Raw genomic sequence first — 20,099 nt, 5'->3', positions numbered from 1 at the left:
CAGTCAAACACGCCGATGTGTGCTGCACAGCGGGAGACCAACGAGCAAAAAATGAACCAGAACAATGTGCAACGATCAGCGATTTCACAGCAGGGGCTAGGTCGCTGCTTAGTGTCACACACAGTAAGATCGCTGATGAGGTCACTGGTACGTCACAAAATCTGTGACTCAGCAGCGATCTCGCTATGTGTGAAGTACCCCTAACTAAGAGAAAGAAACTGCATTCAGGGGAGAGGGGTTTCCAAAAGTGGAAAAAAAGCTTTAAGCTTCAAATAAAGTAAAACTGGCACTGCCGGCGGCATTCCAGTGGTGTCAGCACTCGCTCACATGAGGTTGTTATGTGACGTAAGCCCCACACCCAATCACCGCCAGCTTCACTGTCCCCTCCTTCAGACAAATAAGTAATTAAGTGGTAGTGAGTCGCAGCTGCTGCTCTGATTTCCGCTTGATTACTTATAAGTCTGAACCCCGGGAAAGTGAATTTGGCGGTGATTGGGTGCAGGGCTCATGTCGCATAACAACCTCATGTGAGACCAGGGAGAGTAAGTGCAGGCTCCACTGGAATGGTGCTGACAGTGGAGGTGAGCATGGGTGTAAATATGTAAAATGAGAAGGGGTTGTCCAAGTAGTAGACATACCTTTTAAGCTGCTGTCATACACCTCTTAAGTGACTTATCTCCTGGTATCAGGTATTGAAATTCAGCACGCCTGATTCTTCATTCCGCCAACATTGTCAACAAGTAAAAACCAACAAGGAAGGTGTGGCCAGGAGGCCCCAATTCACAGAGACATTAAGGGAGTTCAATGCTTTTAATTATGACACAAATCAGCCACTAACTATGTCATAAGGACGCTGTAAATGACAACTCACCCAATAAATGTCAGAGGCATACTGGGTTGTCAAGATTCTTAATTACAGCAAAGCCGTCTAATCTGGGATTGGAGTGGACTGGGCCGTTCCCATGCGAATTGAGGATTGCTTTGCAGCCTTATCATGGGCTGGGGCTATGGGCTTCCTCCAGATGTCTCCCCTTTAGGATGATTACCTGGCTATTTAGCTGACTGCAAGTGGTCAGATCATTGCCAGTTCTACCTTTAAGCTCGATGGTGCCTGTGTGCCTTGTTCCTATACTCAGCCTCTGATCTGTTGTTTCCCAAATCCCGACCTCTGACATCACTTCTGATTACCAGTTTGCCTAGCCCCTTTCTCTTGATCTACTACTTTCCTGAATTTTTTACCTCAAACCATAACCTGACTATGCCATTGTGTTACCACTTCTGGTTATTAAGATCACTCCTGGTATTTGACCCCTGACCTCTTGACTACCCAGCCGCATGGCTAGCCTGTGAGTATTGACTAGGGTCACATTACAACTGGCCATGACATTTTTTTTTTCTTTTTTTTTCATTTTTACTAGTGTGGCGCACCTGCGGCTTCAAGCGCCACAGGGTACTGCACCTCACTTAAGGTGCAGTACTCATCTCTCATACGGAGGAGGTCGTCGCTGGTAACAACCACAATCACAACCCCAACCAACACATAACACGGGGTTCTCTGTCACTGGGACTGGGCTAGGGTAGGTGCTGGGGTAATCATCACGAGGTATTTATTATTATTATTATTATTATTATTTATTATTATAGCGCCATTTATTCCATGGCGCTTTACAAGTGAAAGAGGGTATACGTACAACAATCATTAACAGTACAAGACAGACTGGTATAGGAGGAGAGAGGACCCTGCCCGCGAGGGCTCACAGTCTACAGGGAATGGGTGATGGTACAATAGGTGAGGACAGAGCTGGTTGCGCAGTGGTCTACTGGGCTGAGGGCTATTGTAGGTTGTAGGCTTGTTGGAAGAGGTGGGTCTTGAGGTTCCTCTTGAAGAGGTATGAGAGATCATGCCCACTAGTCAGGAAGCCGGGAGGTGGGGAACCCACAGGGGAAGTGAGGAGTCATCCTACACACAACAGTCTGCACCGGACAGTGTCCATGTGAGGTCGCACTTGGGAGGAGAAGAAGACAACGAACAGTTTTCAAGTGAAAAAAATCAGTGACAGAAGGAGACTGTTAAGTGGAGTCCAAATTATCATAAGAAGTGTTTAAGTTCTGTACAAATATGCTCCGTTAGTCTGGTGGGTCTGCTAGGGTACCTGAAAAACTTTGGAGATGTGTTCTCGGAAAAAAAGGCAGAGATAGTACATACCCATCGTCCCTATGATTGTGATATTAATTTTGTCCTTAATGCCCAATTACCTAAAGCTCATCTTTAAAATTTATCTGGGTTGGAACGCACCACCATGAAAAATATTTGAACAAAAGTTTACTAAAGGGTCATATCTGTCCTTCCACCTCTCCAATAACTGATGGAGTTTTCTTTCTGAAAAAGAAAAACGGTGGCATCCGTCCTTGCCTTAATTTCTGAGAACTGAAAAAATAATGAATACATAGCCACTTTCACTCATCCCTGACCTTTCTAAAAAGTTAACGAAGGCTAAGTGGCTTTTTAGGAAAGACCTTAGACAATTTGATACGCATCCGGAAGGGTTATGAGTGGAAAACGGCGTTCCTTACGTCTGGGGGTTTATTAAAAAATCTGGTCATGCCTATTGGGTTAACCAATGCGCTAGGAGTTTTTTTTTTTTTAAAAAAACTTTATGAATGATATATTTTCTTATTGCATTGGTCGATTTATTATGGTTTAGCTTGATAACATTCTACTTTTTTCACCTGATTTGGATTCTCACCAGGAACATGTCCGGGTAGTATTACAAAGATTGAGAGAGAATTCTTTGTTAAAGTTAAGAATTTTTTTTTTCTGTTCAGAAAATTGCATTCTTAGGATTCATTTTATCGGCCAATGGGTTTAAGATGGATCTTGGGAAGGTCATAATATATTGTGTTTAACTTGGTGATCTGAAGGACTTGGAATGTTTTGTAGGATTTGCCAAATATTATAGGAAATTTATTAGAGGTTTTACCAAATCGTTAAACCTCTTATTTACTTTACACATCAGCAGGCAGATCTCAAGTTTTGGTGACCAGATGCTATTAGGCCTCTTGAAAAAATGAATTTTATGTCTGCTCCTGTTTTAATCTCACCCGATCTCCAAGAACCTTTCATTGTGGAGGTGGATGCTTCGGAGGTAGGGGTAGGAGCCGTTTCATCTAAGGGTCCCAACCCAAAACTGACTAATTTGTGGCCATGTGCATTTTATTTTAAAATAATTTTGTCTACTGAAAGAAATTATAATACGGGGAATTGCGAGTTACTCGCTGTTAAATTAGCCTTTGAGGAATGGAGGCATTTTTTGGACTGGGCAGTGCATCAGGTTTCTATGGTCACCGACCATAGGAATTTAGCTTATATTGAATCAGCTAACAACTAAACAGGCCAGATTGCCCTGGATTTTTACTAAATTCAATTTTTCTATCACATTCAGGCCGGGGTCCAAAAATGTTTAGGCTGATGCATTATCACGCAGTTTTAATTCAGCTTCTTCTCCAGAACCTCATTACTCCCTAAGAGCACTGTGATTTCTGAGATATCATTGGAGTTGGAAGAGGGAATCCGTAAAGGCCAGTTGTTGGCTCCTTTTGCCACTCCAGGGTTCAAATCTTTGTACCGGTGTACCTAAGATTGCATCTGATACAGGACTTTTGTGATTCCGTCTTGCGTGGACTTCCGAGGGTCTGGGCTATTGCCAGGCTATTTTGGTCGTCGTCTATAAATAATGATCTTAAAAAATTTGTATCAGTGAAGTTTTCACATGTTATACAGTCTGTCATAATCAGTCAGCTGGGAAATTGGCTCCATTGCCAATTCCAGAAAGACTGTGGACTCATCTGTCCATGGAGTTCATCTCTGATTTGCCTCTGTCTGGTGGGAAAACTGTTGGCTGGTAGTTGATCAACTCAGCAAACAGGATCATTTTATTTCTTTTTAGGGTTACCTAATGCAGAGACACTGTCCAGGCTGTTTATTTGCCACACTATGAGATTGCATGGCGTTCCTCTTGACTTTGTATCTGATAGCGGAGTGCAATTTGTCTCCTAATTCTGGAGACCCTTTAGTAAGAAACTGGGAATTGACTTGTCATTTTCCTCTGCCTACCACCCTGAAACCAATGGTCAAATGAAAGAACAAATCAATTTTTGGAAAATTTTTAGGTGTTTTGTTGTGGTTCAGCAGGAGGACTGTTTTTCATTTTTATCTATTGCTGAGTTCACCTAACAGTTGGGTCAATTAGTCAACTGGGACCTCCCCATTCTTTTGTAATTTTCCTATTTTTGGCAAATTTTGTAGGATTAGTTTTGAATGTACAGGGACAGTGCTCATACAGAAAGTGGGGGATGGCTGGTGAGAGTCCCAAAAGAATATTGGGGCTACTCAGATTGGCAAAAAAGGGAGGTTGATAGAAAACATTCGATTCTTAAAGTAGCGTCGTACAAGTTGGGTCTGAAGTTCAAAGGAGTTCTGGAGTACGAGGTACAGAGGATCGTGGATTCTCAGATGGTCTGAAATTCCCTCCTTGTCTTGTATATTGGAGGTCCTACAGACCTTAGGAGACATCTTGAGTTCCAACTCGAGATGTAAAGGCCAATGGTTTGGTCAGGGTCTTCCATTCAAAGTTTTCGGGGACAACTGGGGATACGGTGACCTCCCTAAAAGAGGGGATACTGTCACGAATTAGCCACTTATTGTGTCATAAGGGCGCTGTGAGTTACAGCTCAGTCGCCTAATATATAGCCGGTTTGTGCTGGACTGTCAAGACTGAATAACAGCAAAGGTGCTCATCTAGGCCTGGAGCAGGCTGCGCTGTTCCCATGCAAATTGAGGATTGCTTTGCAGCCTTGTCACAGGCTGGGGCTGCTGGGCTTCCTCTGGGTGTCGCATTTAGGGTGATTACCTGGCTATTTTCATTGGCTGGCAGTGGTTTGATCACTGCCAGTTGTAGCTTTAAGCTCGGTGGTGTCTGTGTGCCTTGCTCCTGTGCTCAGTACCTGATCTGTTGTTACCCAACCTCTGACCTTGCTTCTGACTACCCGTTTGCCTAGCCCCTTTATCTTGATCCGCTACCTTCCTGAAATTTTGAACTTGGACCGTGACTTGACAACGCCTTTGTCTTATCCAATTTTGTTATTACAAGACCTCTTAGTATCTCACCTCGGACCTCTTGAATAGCCAGCATCACAGCTAACCCATGACTAGCAACTAACATCACAAATTTATTTTCTTGGAGGGCACTGAAGGGGTCAGTGAAAGTATACCAGACTGTAGACCATGCACACTGTACTCTCTCTTCCCTGCCCAACTCACCTATTAGTTTGGGATTTTTTTAATGGATATTTGTGGCCTGGGGAGGGGTTCACCCCTCATAGCCAATAGTATTGGGCCGACCACTCATTTAAAATCTTTCCTGGGTGGGATCCATTTCCTTTCTCGAGGGTCCACAGTCCCAGCGCTATGTCTTTCCCACACTCCCTCCCTTTGTAACAAGTTTTGTACAATAATGATTTGTTAACTGTTTTTATTTATGGTACCCAACTCAATAATGGAAACAGTGTGGTGAGAGAGTGGACTTGCACACCAGGATAGGTACCGGCATATCACTTCAAACGCATTTGCAAGTTGGTTTATGACAATAGTTGTTTGTTATCTATAGGTCAAATCTATGACCGATCTCTAACCAATCTAATGTTTAGGTGTCAAGGCCCGTTTACACACTGAGACTTTCTAGCGATCCCACCAGCGATCCCAACCTGGCCGGGATCGCTGCAAAGTCTCTGGTGAGTCGCTGGTGAGCTGTCAAACAGGCAAACCTGGAAAACGAAGCAACAGCGATACGGACCTGCAGAACGACCTAGCTAGTCATTGGAGACATTGTAAAGCAGCTTTTTGAAAGGGAAGTCGCTAATGAAGTCGCTGTAAAGTCCCCTTTACACACTGAGACTTTCTAGCGATTATGCTGCACAGCGGGAAACAAAGGACCAAAGAATGGTCCTGAGAGATGTGTAGTGATCAGCAACCTCACAGCAGGGGCCAGGTCGCTGATGTGTTTCACACACTGCAATGTCGCTGGGGAGGTCACTATTACATCACAAAACCGGTGACGTTACAGCGATGTCGTTTGCAATGTTGCAGTGTGTAAAGGGGCCTTTAGTATCTTTATTTTGGAAATGGGGCAAAAGGGGCCTGTTCTAGATTGCTATGTCTCTGCAGTCCTGGTTGTACGAGATTAGAAAACTTAGCTGCTTTCTGCTGGAAATAGCGCCACCTATAAGCTGGGCCCAGTACTACATCTTAGTCTCAGTTGATGGGGCTGAACTGCAATACCAGACTTAGCCTGTGGGCTCAGTTCAACTTGCGTTTTGCATGGACAAGTGCAATCCGTTAAAACATCGGATAGCTCTCACTCTAGTGCAAAACTATGGGGCCGTGTCCATCTGCGATTGAGTTCTCATGCCATATCGGCATGTACAATGAATCGCAGCATGCTGCGATTGGCAGCCAGTATCGGCTCACGCGCACGTATACAAGTCTATGGGTGCATGGGAGACACTGCACTGCACTCTCGTGTCATCCGAGTGCAGTGCGATGTACGCAGAGACAGGCAGCGGAGAAGATGGGGAGAAAGTGCTCCCTCCCTCTTCTTCGCAGCTGCGACCTGACTGCTAGATCACATCACAATCACATGACCCTCGGCTGACGTTCGCAGTAGAGGGTCATTAGCATATCCCTTCCAATGCTCTCGCATAGGAAGCTATGCGCAAGTGGAACTGTACCCTGTTGACAAGAGTGGTACTGTTTCCGGGGGAAATTTTTTTTTCATGTTTCATAAGTTATTACTACTTACTAGTGTCTGACCATATCCTGCATTTTATATCATCACAATTTATTAAACTAATGGTTTTAGGGGTCACTTACTTTTGTCCATGCTGTGGTTTCTAAGCCAGCTTTCAAACAGACTGTCACCACAACATACTATAAAAAGAAACACAAAAAAGGACATAAGTAATAATAATAATAATAATAACAATGTTTTGCTGAGAGCATCAGCAAGATTCCACTCTGAAATACAATCAAGGAAGACCTCACTGTGTGACTATGGGACAGCGCACACACTGGATTACGTATGAACTTTTTAAAGGGAGTCTGTCAACAGGCTTTTGCTATGTAATCTTAGAGCAGCATTATGTAGGGGCTGAGACACTGATTTCAGTGATATGACACTTATTAGGCTGAGTGCTGTAGTTGCAATACAGGGTTTCATCAGCAGGAAATGATCATTGCTGGACTAGCTGCCTGTGTTCCTCCTGATCCAGATATGCACTCAGAACTGATTATTAGAAGTAATAGAAAGATGCCAATCAGTGATGTGTGCAGAATTAGCTTTCTGAGCAATCCGACTTCTATAGCAGAGAAAACTCTGCTTGTTACAAAAAAAATCTAAATAATATCCACCATCATCACAATAAGAATCTTTATTCATAGTAACAACATATAAAAATATAAGTCACACGAAATACAATAAAATCATAAAAACCTGATGAAGTGTCCGACGGTGACGCGTCCTGAATTTCCGGTCAGGTTCGCAATCATGGTAGCACCCAGTAGCAAAGTACAGGGTGTTTTTTTCATTGGTGCACATATCAGACCCCAAGAATAAAATGTGCACCCTGCTTCCCTCCATGTCACTCCCTGTAGAAGTGTTTGCGAAACGCACGTTGGGGTACGTGGCGAGGGAGCAGGATCATATTTCGAATAGGTCATCAGTATTGTGGATTTTACAGTGTCTGAGATGTTTTTGTATGTGGTTTTTTTATAACTTAAGCCCGCTACACACGCTTCAATATATCTCACAATCCGTCGTTGGGGTCAAGTTGTAAGTGACGCACATCCGGCATCGTTTGTGAGGTATCTGCGTGTGACAGCTACGTGCGATCAGGATTGAATGCAAAACCGTTGATCGCAAACACATCGTATCTTTCTCTAGAATTGAGCGTTTTGTTGCAGGGACCTAGTCAATTGTAACGTGTGACATCCCTCATACGATTTTGGTGTCTGATGCTATGTGCGCAGGTGTGCGCTCTGCACCGCAGCTTAAAAAAGGTCCGCTTCAGAGCGCAGCTGAAAAGCTGCGTTCTGAAGCGCCTCAAAATGTCTGTCATTCACTAATCTCTGTCAGTCGGTCACTATCTCTGTCCCTCACTCTCTGTCCATGTCAGTCTATCCCCCTCTCTCATATACTCACCGATCCCCGATCCCCGGCGCTGCACGGCGTTCACACTGCTCCGGCGGCTTTTACTGTTTTGAAAAAGCCGGCCGCCCATTAAACAATCTCGTATTCCCTGCTTTCCCCGCCCACCGGCACCTATGATTGGTTACAGTGAGACACGCCCCCACGCTGAGTGACAGGTGTCACACTGCACCCAATCACAGCAGCCGGTGGGCGTGTCTATACTGTGTAGTGAAATAAATAATTAAATAATTAAAAAAAAACGGCGTGCAGTCCCCCCCAATTTTAAAACCAGCCAGATAAAGCCATACGGCTGAAGGCTGGTATTCTCAGGATGGGGAGCTCCACGTTATGGGGAGCCCCCCAGCCTAACAATATCAGCCAACAGCCGCCCAGAATTGCCGCATACATTATATGCGACAGTTCTGGGACTGTACCCGGCTCTTCCCGATTTGCCCTGGTGCGTTGGCAAATCGGGGTAATAAGGAGTTATTGGCAGCCCATAGCGGCCAATAAGTCCTAGATTAATCATGTCAGGCGTCTATGAGACACCTTCCATGATTAATCTGTAAATTACAGTAAATAAACACACACACCCGAAAAAAATCCTTTATTAGAAATAAAAAACACAAACATATACCCTGGTTAACCACTTTAATCAGCCCCAAAAAGCCCTCCATGTCCGGCGTAATCCAGGATGCTCCAGCGTCGCTTCCAGCGCTGCTGCATGGAGGTGACCGGAGCTGCAGAATACACCGCCGCTCCTGTCACCTCCACGCAGCAAGTGCAGACAGCCGCGCGATCGGCTGAGCTGTCACTGAGGTTACCCGCGGCCACCGCTGGATCCAGTGACAGCGGGTAACCTCAGTGACAGCTCAGCTGATTGCACGGCTGTCTTCATTACCTGCGTGGAGGTGACCGGAGCGGCGGTGTATTCTGCAGCTCCGGTCACCTCCATGCAGCAGAGCTGGAAGCGACGCTGGAGCATCCTGGATTACGCCGGACATGGAGGGCTTTTTGGGGCTGAATAAAGTGGTTAACCAGGGTATATGTTTGTGTTTTTTATTTCTAATAAAGGATTTTTTTCAGGTGTGTGTGTTTATTTACTGTAATTTACAGATTAATCATGGAAGGTGTCTCATAGACGCCTGGCATGATTAATCTAGGACTTATTGGCAGCTATGGGCTGCCAATAACTCCTTATTACCCCGATTTGCCAACGCACCAGGGCAAATCGGGAAGAGCCGGGTACAGTCCCAGAACTGTCGCATATAATTTATGCGGCAATTCTGGGCGGCTGTTGGCTGATATTGTTAGGCTGGGGGGCTCCCCATAACGTGGAGCTCCCCATCCTGAGAATACCAGCCTTCAGCCGTATGGCTTTATCTGGCTGGTTTTAAAATTGGGGGGGACCGCACGCCGTTTTTTTTAATTATTTAATTATTTATTTCACTACACAGTATAGACACGCCCACCGGCTGCTGTGATTGGGTGCAGTGTGACACCTGTCACTCAGAGTGGGGGCGTGTCTCACTGTAAACAATCATAGGCGCCGGTGGGCGGGGAAAGCAGGGAATACGAAATTGTTTAATGGGCGGCCGGCTTTTTCAAAACAGTAAAAGCCGCCGGAGCAGTGTGAACGCCGTGCAGCGCGGTGCCGGGGATCGGTGAGTATGAGAGAGGGCTGATAACTTCAGTCACTTAGGAGATTAGCGGTCACCGGTGAGCCCTTCACAGGTGACCGCTAATCAGGGCGCGACACAGACAGAGCCGCAGCATGACCGTGAAGTCGGGTGAAGTTCACCCGAGTTCATTCTGACAGTGCGGCTCTGTCTGTGTCTGCTGTCATCTGCCATTCAGCTCTGCTACATGGCTGTCTGTGTCTGCTGTTAGCGGCCATGTAGCAGAGCTGAACGGCAGATGACATAGTAAAAACGCATCCCTACACATTACACACGCTTGGCAAGTCAATAAATAAAAAAAAAAAAAAAAAAAGGTGCCCAATGCATACGTCACAGAACACATGATCTAAAGGATCGCACACAAAATTGATCAATTTAACATAGACTACTAACGCACGTGTGACAGCAAATGACCGACCTACGTGCAATCTCATAAGATCCCGTATGCAACCTGGGCGTGTCACATCGCAAATGCGATTGTACAACTAATTGCAACGTGTAAAGTGGGCTTAAGTCTAAATGATTTTGTGCACATAAACTTATAGACTTGTATTGTATATTACCCATAGCACTTTGCAATTAATAATATTGGGTATTATACTAATGTTTTTGATATAATTATTTGCATTTGCAGTAGGCATCAGTGATTTACCCACTTTTATGAACATTATAATATTATAAATATATAAAAATTTGTGATTGGGTTAATTGGGAAATTTACATAAATTGATATGCTCCCGAATTGATTTATCTGGGACCTTATATATAATTTATGTAATTTCATTTTGAGTATGACCTGCTCTCCATGCCCCTTGTTTTTATTATTTTTTTGTTTTTCGTGTGATTTATGTTTTTATATGTTGTTACCATCAATATAGATTCTTATTGTGATAATGGTGGACATAGCTTTGATTTTTTTTGTAAGAATTGATGTTGGGGTATTAGTATTGGATATTTCAAAGGTGTGTATCCTGGTAGTAGTAAATTAATACATTTTTGGTATTTTCTTCTCATATATGTTTAAAGTTCTGATTGTATCATAACTGGTGCACCAAGTAATATAAGTGACACATTGCTGGAATCCAGGTCTCTCTTCCTACATGATGATGCTCTCAGATAAGGGAGGAAAAACCTGGTGACTAGTGATGGGCGAATAGTAACTATTCATGTTGATATTATTAGCAATAAATCCCAAAGTACTATTCCAGTATTCATCATGAATAATGAAACTAATGCAAGTCAATGAGGAACCCGAGCATTATTCTTGTCATGACGAATACTGGAATAGTACAGTACTTAGTATTTAGTAAACATAATCCGAATAGTTACTATTCGCCCATCTCTATTGGTGACAGATTTCCTTTAAAGGCATAAATTGAAATAGCAAGGTACTTTATTTTTAATCCAACACAACACGTCTCCATTTTACGGGCGGACCTGGGGCTCTTAACGACCGCCGATTCTTCTCATCATCTCCTATATCCTTTTGAGCAATTTTTTTTTGTTTTAGAAAGGTACAATGGTTCGAACTGAAACGTGACACTTGTTGGATCTAAGAACTGGCTTGCTTTTTTGCACTTGGACTGTGAGTTCTGATTCCTTGATTGCATAAATATTCAGTAAGTACATCATGTATTGGACATCTGCTTTACTAAAGAAATACTCACAGTGTAAACGATGTTCCCAACAAATAAGTAGTCAGTGACGTGTCCGCTGGTGAACACGGCGTCTGTAAGGAGACAGAAGACCCTGATCAGACACAAACTGTACAGTATTCACATGCTGTGTATTTGACGATTGTCTCTGCTAGGCCCAGGCTTGACCAATAATATTAGACATCTGACCTTTTGGGCACCTTTTTAGATGTAATGCTTACACCTACGATATTTATCCCTCTTATGGCAGGATATAATCACGGTTATCATCAAGCAATCCTGATTCTGTGGCTTCTAGAGTTGATGTGAATTGACTTGCAAGACTTAGGGGTACTTTGCACACTACGACATCGCAAGCCGATGATTGCGATGCCGAGCGCGATAGTCCCCGCCCCGTCGCAGCAGCGATATCTTGTGATAGCTGCTGTAGCGAACATTATCGCTACGGCAGCTTCACATGCACTTACCTGCCCTGCGACGTCGCTCTGTCTGGCGAACCGCCTCCTTCCTAAGGGGGCGGGTCGTTGGCGTCACAGGGACGTCACACGGCAGGCGGCCAATTGTAGCGGAGGGGCGGAGATGAGCGGGACGTAAATATCCCGCCCACCTCCGTCCTTCCGCATAGCCGGCGTGAGCCGCGGTGACGCAGGTAAGCTGATGTTCCTCGCTCCTGCGGCTTCTCACACAGCGATGTGTGCTGCCGCAGGAACAAGGAACAACATCGTACCGTCGCTGCAGCGAAAATATGAAAATGTCAGACACTACACCGATGATACGATAACGACGCTTTTGTGCTCGTTAATAGTATCATAAATGATTCACATATTCCGATGTTGACAGCGACGCCGGATGTGCATCACTTTCGATTTGACCCCACCAACATCGCACCTGCGATGTCGTAGTGTGCAAAGTACCCTTTAGTACATTGGCCATTCAGTAATCTATGGCCGTGGAAAGGAGCCCTGAGAATCTCCTCCAATCTCACGGTTTCCGCGGCTCCTCTTCTGAATAGCCAGCCTGGTGTGACGTCATCCTTGTGCTGTGATGAATATATGACATCACGTCAAGCCGGCTAAAGAAGAGTCATGAATGCAAGGAGGTAAGAGGTAGTTGTCAGGGCACTTATTAAAGGGAGCCTGTCAGGTGCAATGTGCACCCAGGACCATGAGCAGTTCTGGGTACATATTGCTAATCCCTGCCTAACCGTCCCTGTATACACTAGCATAGATAAAAAGATCTTTACAAAAAGTGATTCTAAAAATCTTTTATGATATGTTAATGAGTGCGGGGACTAGTCCCAAGGGCGTTAGTTCCTGCGCTCATTCTGCTCTCTTACCATGTTAGCACACCCACAAGGGCGTACTAACATGCTATTCAATGTCCACTACCCTGCGTCATCATTGGCAGTGATGCGCTTACCTGTGTCTGTTGCACCGCCTCAGAACGCTGGACATAGGATCAGTGTGCATGATCAGAAGTCCCAGTACTTCTGGTCATCACTACACCAGTTTGAAGCCAGGACGTGTACACCCGGCTTCATAGTGCGCATGACCAGAAGTCCAGGGAACATGTGCACTGAGCCGAAATCCAGTGTTGGGCGCGGTGGCAGCAAAGGTGAGCGCGACCATGCCTCTGATGCTGCGTGTTCATTAGCATGTTAGCATTCCAAAAGGGGCGTGCTTACATGCTAAGGGGCCGACTAGCCAAGAGACCTAACGCCCTTGCGACTAGTCACTGGCCTCATTAGCATATAATGAAGGACCTTTAGAAATACTTTTCCTAAAGATCTCTTTATCTATGCTACTAGATACAGGGACAGGTAGGCAGAGATTAGCAATATACACCCAGAACTGCTCATGGTTCTAGGTGCATACTGGACCTGACAGGTTCCCTATAAGCAGCCACAGATTAAGGACGTGGCTGATGAACTGAGTCCTGTAAATCCATTTGCACCAATTCAATTGTTTGTGAGATATGGAGGTCACCTAGACTGTTCTTTCTTAAGAAACAACATTTGGGTTTTTTTTTAAAAAATAAAGGAATGGTTTCAGTTTTTGCATTTTTGTTTTTTTTCTTGCATTTTCTCAATCCTTTCAAACATATATAGGTTGTCCTGTGAAGGACATTTATCACCTACAACTATTGGGTTCCCACAATTGCTCATTGCGTGGCTGCAATGAGGAGGAGTATTAATGGAGTTCTGGACATGTACTCGCCTTGTGAGTCAATTAAATGCAGTTTTTTGTTGTTCCCAATAGCCCAAGAAACACAGAATGGAGTTGGTTATGGCGTCAATATCCAAGCTCCTACTCACTGCAGTTGCACAGTTCCAGTGAAGAGGATTCTGTGAATGGGACATTTAAACCCCAGAATTGGGGGCGTGGCCTGGCAATGGAGGAGTGAGGATGCTGCTCTCCCTTGCTCCCGTGCCCAGACAGGCCCTAGGCCCCTTTTATGAGATGCATACCCGGCTCTACATCAGCCAATACCAGCTAAGAGAAAGAGCAACAGCGGCAGGCCAAAAACAGAACGTCAGACGCCGGCTCCTGCGCGCATTACGAGATATTTAAGGAGCTCCACCGGACCAGGCCGAGTGTCATCCCCACCTAAAATGGCGGCCGCAGCACTCCGGGAGACATCCACGCTACCCAGCAGCATGGAGGAGAGCGGCACTATCACACAGCCTCAGGTGCCCAGGGCCCTCCTGACGGCGACGGTAATGGGAAAGCAGAGCAGCGGCAATCACAAGCTCGGACGCGGCGAGGACGTGCAGCACAGGGGAACCCCCTCCACTCACGTCATGGCGGCAGCTGCAACGTCTGGGACCCACCACCCGAGGGACCGGGATGAAATGGAGCAGCACGCAGAGCAGGACGCTGACGGCCAGGATGGGGGTAAGACACTGGGGAAACCCCTGATGATGCAGCCAGCCCATCAGATTTACACGGGGAACCAGCAGCAAGACTATAATGACATCCCCCATATAATGCCCTCTGCACGGGAGACAATAGAGAATTACAGGGAGGCATTGCTCAGTGCAGAGCAGTTAAGGGTCAAGAGCCTTAGTGACGATCCATTTGGTACTGATGTACATAGCTCATTGGAGGCCCCTTTATTCTCAGCTCCTTCTATTACCCAGCCTAAACAGATGGAAAGGAGACCCCCTGTAAATGCCTTGGACACGCTGGGGGATTCCTATATAAGTGAAACCCTCTCATCCCCTGAAAGGGGAAAGATACCAGCTGCCCTCAGGTCGCCTCCACACAGTCCGGGAGATGGAGACACTGGGGAGAGGGGACCAGAGATATGTGTCTGGGATGATCTTAAGGCCCGTATCAGAGCTATCCCAACTAGAGAAGAAATGGAGGATTACATCACCAGAATGGAGGCTTCATACAAAGCAGAGTCTAAGTCCATGAGAGGAGAAATACAGCAGTTAAACGTACGCATGACAACTTCCGAAACCTGCTCAGCCTCTATGTCTGCACAGCTTTCCCAACAGGCACAGACCCTAGCTGCACAAGCTATCCAAATAGAGCACTTCACGAATCTGTTGGACAATTTGGAGAACAGGGGCAGACGTAATAACATCAGGATACGGGGTCTCCCCGAGTCCATAGCCCCTCAGGACCTGGATGCATCCTTGGGACGTCTGTTCAACTCTATTCTGGACCTACCAAGGGATTCCCACTTGGAATTGGACAGAGCACATAGATCACTGGGCCCCAAACCAATGGAAAATGCTAATCCTCGGGATGTAATCTGTAGAGTCCATAAGTATAAAAAGAAAGAAGAAATCCTGGCCAAAGCTAGGCAAAGGGACTCTGTCATGTTTAAGAATACACCAGTCCAATTACTCCCGGATTTGTCTAGGCACACTCTACAGAAGCGCAGGGCCCTGAGACCTCTACTGGACATTCTACGACAGAGAAATATTCTGTATTCTTGGGGATTCCCCTTTAAATTACAGGTCCGACATGCTGGATGTTTTCATGTGCTCCATTCTCTACTGGATCTTCCATCCTTTTGTGCAGCCCTTGGAATACCTGTCGTCCATATCCCAGACAAGGAGTGGCCACGAGTACACAGTTTCTCCGGAGAGTCAATCAACAACCCTCTCCCGCAACGAGAGAATACTCGCAGGAAAAATCGGGGCCCACAGCGAAAGAAAGATGTGGAGATGACACCGGCTGACCGTGAGGGGGAGTGAGATCTTCCCATCCTTTCCAGCCTTGGACATGTTGTTGAATCCAGATCTTGCAGGCCAGTTTAGAGTTAATTCAGAGTTTGTTTCGGCCAAGCTCTGATCTGAGCCATCAATTTCAGGAACGTAATAGCTATTTTGATGTCTTACTAGTTAAATACTAACAGTTATTTGAATTTCAATGATAAGTGGGGTGGAGGTGTGTCGTCATCGAATATTGTTCTAGATTAAAATACTTCATTTTAAGGGGTCTGGGGCCGGTCCGGGGGAGACAGGCCTCTTTTGAAAGTCTACTCCCCACCGGGGTTCTACACGCTGCGGGCAGGTGTAGGTTATTACTGACCCCACGATCGCTGCCTGATACTATTGTTGAGGGCCTCTCTTTTTCTTTTTCTCTCTTTTCTCTTCCTTTTTTCTTCCTCCTTTTTTCCCCCTTTTTTCTTTTTCCTTCTTTCCTCCCTTCTTTCTTCCCATCTATAACTAGTTCTATCTTTATCGCTAACTCTACTTAGTACTACCCTCCCTTCTCTTTCTCCTTCCACACACCACCCCCCCCTTTTTTTTTTTTTTTTTTTTCTTTTTGTCTCTTTCCCTCTCCCTTGCCCCTCCCTTATAACAATAACTCCCTGTTCCTTGGGGGACCTGTGGACGGGGAAATGGAGGCTCTTAGATTATGCTCACTCAATGTAAGGGGATTCAATACCCCACAGAAGTGCTCGCAGGTTCTTTACTCTATGCACAAACAGAGGACACAAATCCTCCTATTGCAGGAGACGGATTTCAAAACCGGCAATATACCAGCAATTAAAGATAGATTTTACCCCGTATGGTACCACAGTACTAACCCAGAGGCTAAGTCTAAGGGAGTCTCAGAAGCAATACATAAACAGCTTGCGCATACGGTCATTGATACACGCATAGATAGCCAAGGTAGATACGTGTTCCTCAAATTGAGGGTCTTCAATATGGTGTTTAGCATTGCAAATTGGTATCTTCCAAACAATAACCAGGTTTCTATGTGCAGATCTCTCCTGAAGACACTGGCGGACTTCGCAGAGGGGACGCTGCTTATTGGCGGGGACTTTAATTTTACCCTAAATCCAGCAGTAGACTCCTCCTCTGGGAGGGGCCCAGGTCGGCATCGCGAGATGGGTTCCTTGAGACGGGACCTCCACCCCTCCAACTGATAGACATCTGGCGCATTCTGAATCCACAGGGTAAGGACTATACCTACTTCTCCCCTCCACATAACACATACACTAGAATTGATTTCTTTCTGGTAGAACAGCGAGCCCTTTCTTGGCAACCGTTAGCTAAAATTGGAGACATATTTTGGTCTGACCATGCCCCAATCTATCTGTCCCTACAGATTCCCCCCATCACCCAGCGCCCATGGACATGGAGGCGAAATAGCAATCTTCTCAAAGATAGCATATGCCAGAAAGAGTTGCAGGACACAATAGAGTCCTTCGTTCAGGTACATAAAGGAGATCCAACATCTCCTCCGGTCCAGTGGGAAACATTGAAATGTGTCCTAAGGGGAGTGCTGATTAAGCACGGCTCCAGACTTAAAAAAGAAAGGACAGAGGAGGTGAACGGATTATTGCAGCAGATTCACCGATTGGAGCTTAGGCATAAGCAGACGCTCGCCCCAACGGACATGGCGGACCTTATTCAAAAGCGAGCCGCACTTAAGGACCTTCTGGACCGGAGGTATTTGTATCAGAGAGAACGTATGAAGCGATTCTATTATGAAGCAGCAGATAAATGCGGACGTCCCCTGGCACGCCTGCTGCATCCCAGGGCTGCCGTTTCATACATTCCATATATCAAGACGCAGAGAGACAGGAACACACACGATCCAGGGGAGATCCTTGAAGTCTTCAAATCATATTATGACAAGTTATATCACATTAAGGGTCAGTTCGCGGATCTCGCCCCTACGGAGTTAGGGGAAAAAATGAGAAAATATGTAAGAGATACTGCCCTCCCCCCTCTGGATGTCTTGCTTTCTGGGGCTTTGGAGGAGGACATTTCAGAAACAGAGATTGGTGCCGCTACTCGACACACCCCCTCTGGTAAATGTCCGGGACCGGATGGATTCACTCCTGCTTTTTATAAGCTATTCGGAGCGCAGTTGGCCCCAATTATGGCCAGGACATTCAATTCTCTGGACGGAGAGGTCGGATTCGTTCCTCAGACCCTTGAGGCACACATTAGTGTAATCCCCAAACCCGGGAAGGATCTAGCACATGCTGCAAATTATCGACCCATATCTCTGCTGAACATTGACATCAAACTCTTCTCTAAGATATTGGCGGACACATTGGCGCCCTTGCTGCCTCCGAGTATACATACGGATCAGGTGGGCTTTGTCAAAGGCCGTGAAGCCAGGGATAATACCATCAAGACTGGACTTCTGGTGGCGAAGGCCAAGCTTGAATCAATCCCCATGGGCTTATTGTCCATCGATGCAGAAAAGGCCTTTGACCGGGTCCACTGGGGATTTATGAGAGCAGCTCTAGACCAATTGGGATTGGGTCCAAAGTTCCTACAAAAAATCTTTGCGCTATACTCTGGTCAAACTGCCCGGGTCCGGATAAATGGTATGTTGTCCTCCTCCTTTGCCATACAGAATGGGACCAGACAGGGGTCCCCTTTGTCCCCTCTGCTATATGTAATTGTTATGGAACATTTAGCGAATGCCATTAGGAAAAACGACAATATCCAGGGGATTAGATGTGGTTCAGTTCATCATAAAGCGGCATTGTACGCAGATGATTTACTATTATATGTCAGCCAACCTCACACTTCCCTACCATAATTGATGAAAGAACTTGAACGATTTGGCCACTTAAGTAATTTTAGGGTCAATTTTTCTAAGTCGGAGGCCTTGAATATTTCGTTGCCCCAGTCAGAGGTTAGTCAGATCGCTTCCAATTTCCCGTTCAAGTGGAAACCTAAGGCAGTGAAGTATCTGGGGGTGTATATTCCGGCAGATTTATCAAAATTATATACGCTTAACTATCAAACCCTGCTAAACAGAACAATTAAAAATCTTACGTCCTACAATGGATTGAGACTATCGTGGTTCGGTAGGATGAACGTAGTTAAGATGGATATTTTACCCCGTTTTTTGTACATTTACCAAACTGTCCCTATCATACCTCCAAGTGGGTTTTTTTCAAAGCCTACGTTCAGCTTTAGTGCGCTTTGTGTGGGGGGGGAGGAGGCCCCGGATTGGGTTACGCTCCTTGACTCTCCCGAAGGAAGAGGGGGGAGCTGGACTCCCTAATTTTAAAACATACTTCCAAGCCTCAGTTCTGGTCCGAGTGCTGGATTGGACTTTCCAGAACAAAAATAAACAATGGGTACAGATAGAACAGACAGGTCTTCCAGTCCCTCTGGGTCATCTCCCCTGGATACCATTATCAGACATTTCCACGATGGGTCCAGCACCGAAATACACAAAAGACACCCTCAAAGTTTGGCATACCGTATCAAGCAAATTTGCTCCACTAAACACTCTAGGCCCACTGTCTCCTCTCTTTTCTTGCCCTTCTTTCCGTCCTGGTTATCGGAAGAGCGCTTTTCTCGGATGGAGGGCGGTGGAGGACACCCGCATCAAGGACATTCTCGTGGATGGTAAGCTGCCTGATTTTCAGGATATCAGATTGCGGCCCATGGGTAGAGGAGTGCAGTGGTTTGAGTACATACAGCTGCAGTCGTTTATCGCTACACGGGAGGCAGAGGGCCTGATCCGCAGAACTCTTACTCCAATGGAGGAACTGTTCGGAAGGGGGGACTCCCCAGATCATGCAATCTCCCTCATATATAAGGTCCTCATCAGACATGGTGGAGCTGAAAAGATAAACTACCAGCTGGCTTGGGAACGGGATCTGAGGGAGACCATCTCACAGGAGGAGTGGGCGAAAGGTTTCCTATTCAGCCACAAAATGTCAATCGCATGCTCTGCCCAGGAGAAAAATTATAAAATATTAACACGGTGGTATCAATATCCATCAAAGCTTCACGCGATCTTTCCACAGGTCTCCCAAATATGTTGGAGATGTAACAAGGAGACGGGCACCATGATTCATATCTGGTGGGAGTGCCAGTTGATAAAACCCTTTTGGACGAAGGTATTTGACAATTACCGACTCATAACTGGGAGACAGGTGGTGAGTTCTCCTAAAATTGCCCTACTTTCCATTTTGCCACAGTCAATCTCTTACCACAAGAAAGACATCCTGAGATTCTGCATAACAGCCGCCCACTCGGTAATTCCAAGACATTGGAAAACGACCACAATTCCTCC

The 20,099-nt window shown here is 45.7% G+C and overlaps 1 protein-coding gene across 1 annotated transcript in view; it reads right to left on the bottom strand.

The window, feature by feature from the left end:
• The window catches only part of ATP8A2 (ATPase phospholipid transporting 8A2), a 1,156,459-nt gene that overhangs the window by 294,877 nt on the left and 841,483 nt on the right, over positions 1 to 20,099 (bottom strand). Inside the window, exons 31-32 of the mRNA XM_075337374.1 lie at positions 11,590 to 11,651; positions 6,929 to 6,985 (exon numbers count right to left, since the gene is read on the bottom strand). Of these exons, the coding sequence (XP_075193489.1) occupies positions 6,929 to 6,985; positions 11,590 to 11,651 (119 nt within the window). The remainder of the gene's footprint in view (positions 1 to 6,928; positions 6,986 to 11,589; positions 11,652 to 20,099) is intronic.

This window comes from Anomaloglossus baeobatrachus, chromosome 2, assembly GCF_048569485.1.
Source record: "Anomaloglossus baeobatrachus isolate aAnoBae1 chromosome 2, aAnoBae1.hap1, whole genome shotgun sequence".
Classification (NCBI taxonomy): domain Eukaryota; kingdom Metazoa; phylum Chordata; class Amphibia; order Anura; family Aromobatidae; genus Anomaloglossus; species Anomaloglossus baeobatrachus.
The sequence above is the reverse complement of the archived record's forward strand: the minus strand, read 5'-3'. Positions and strand labels throughout refer to the sequence as shown.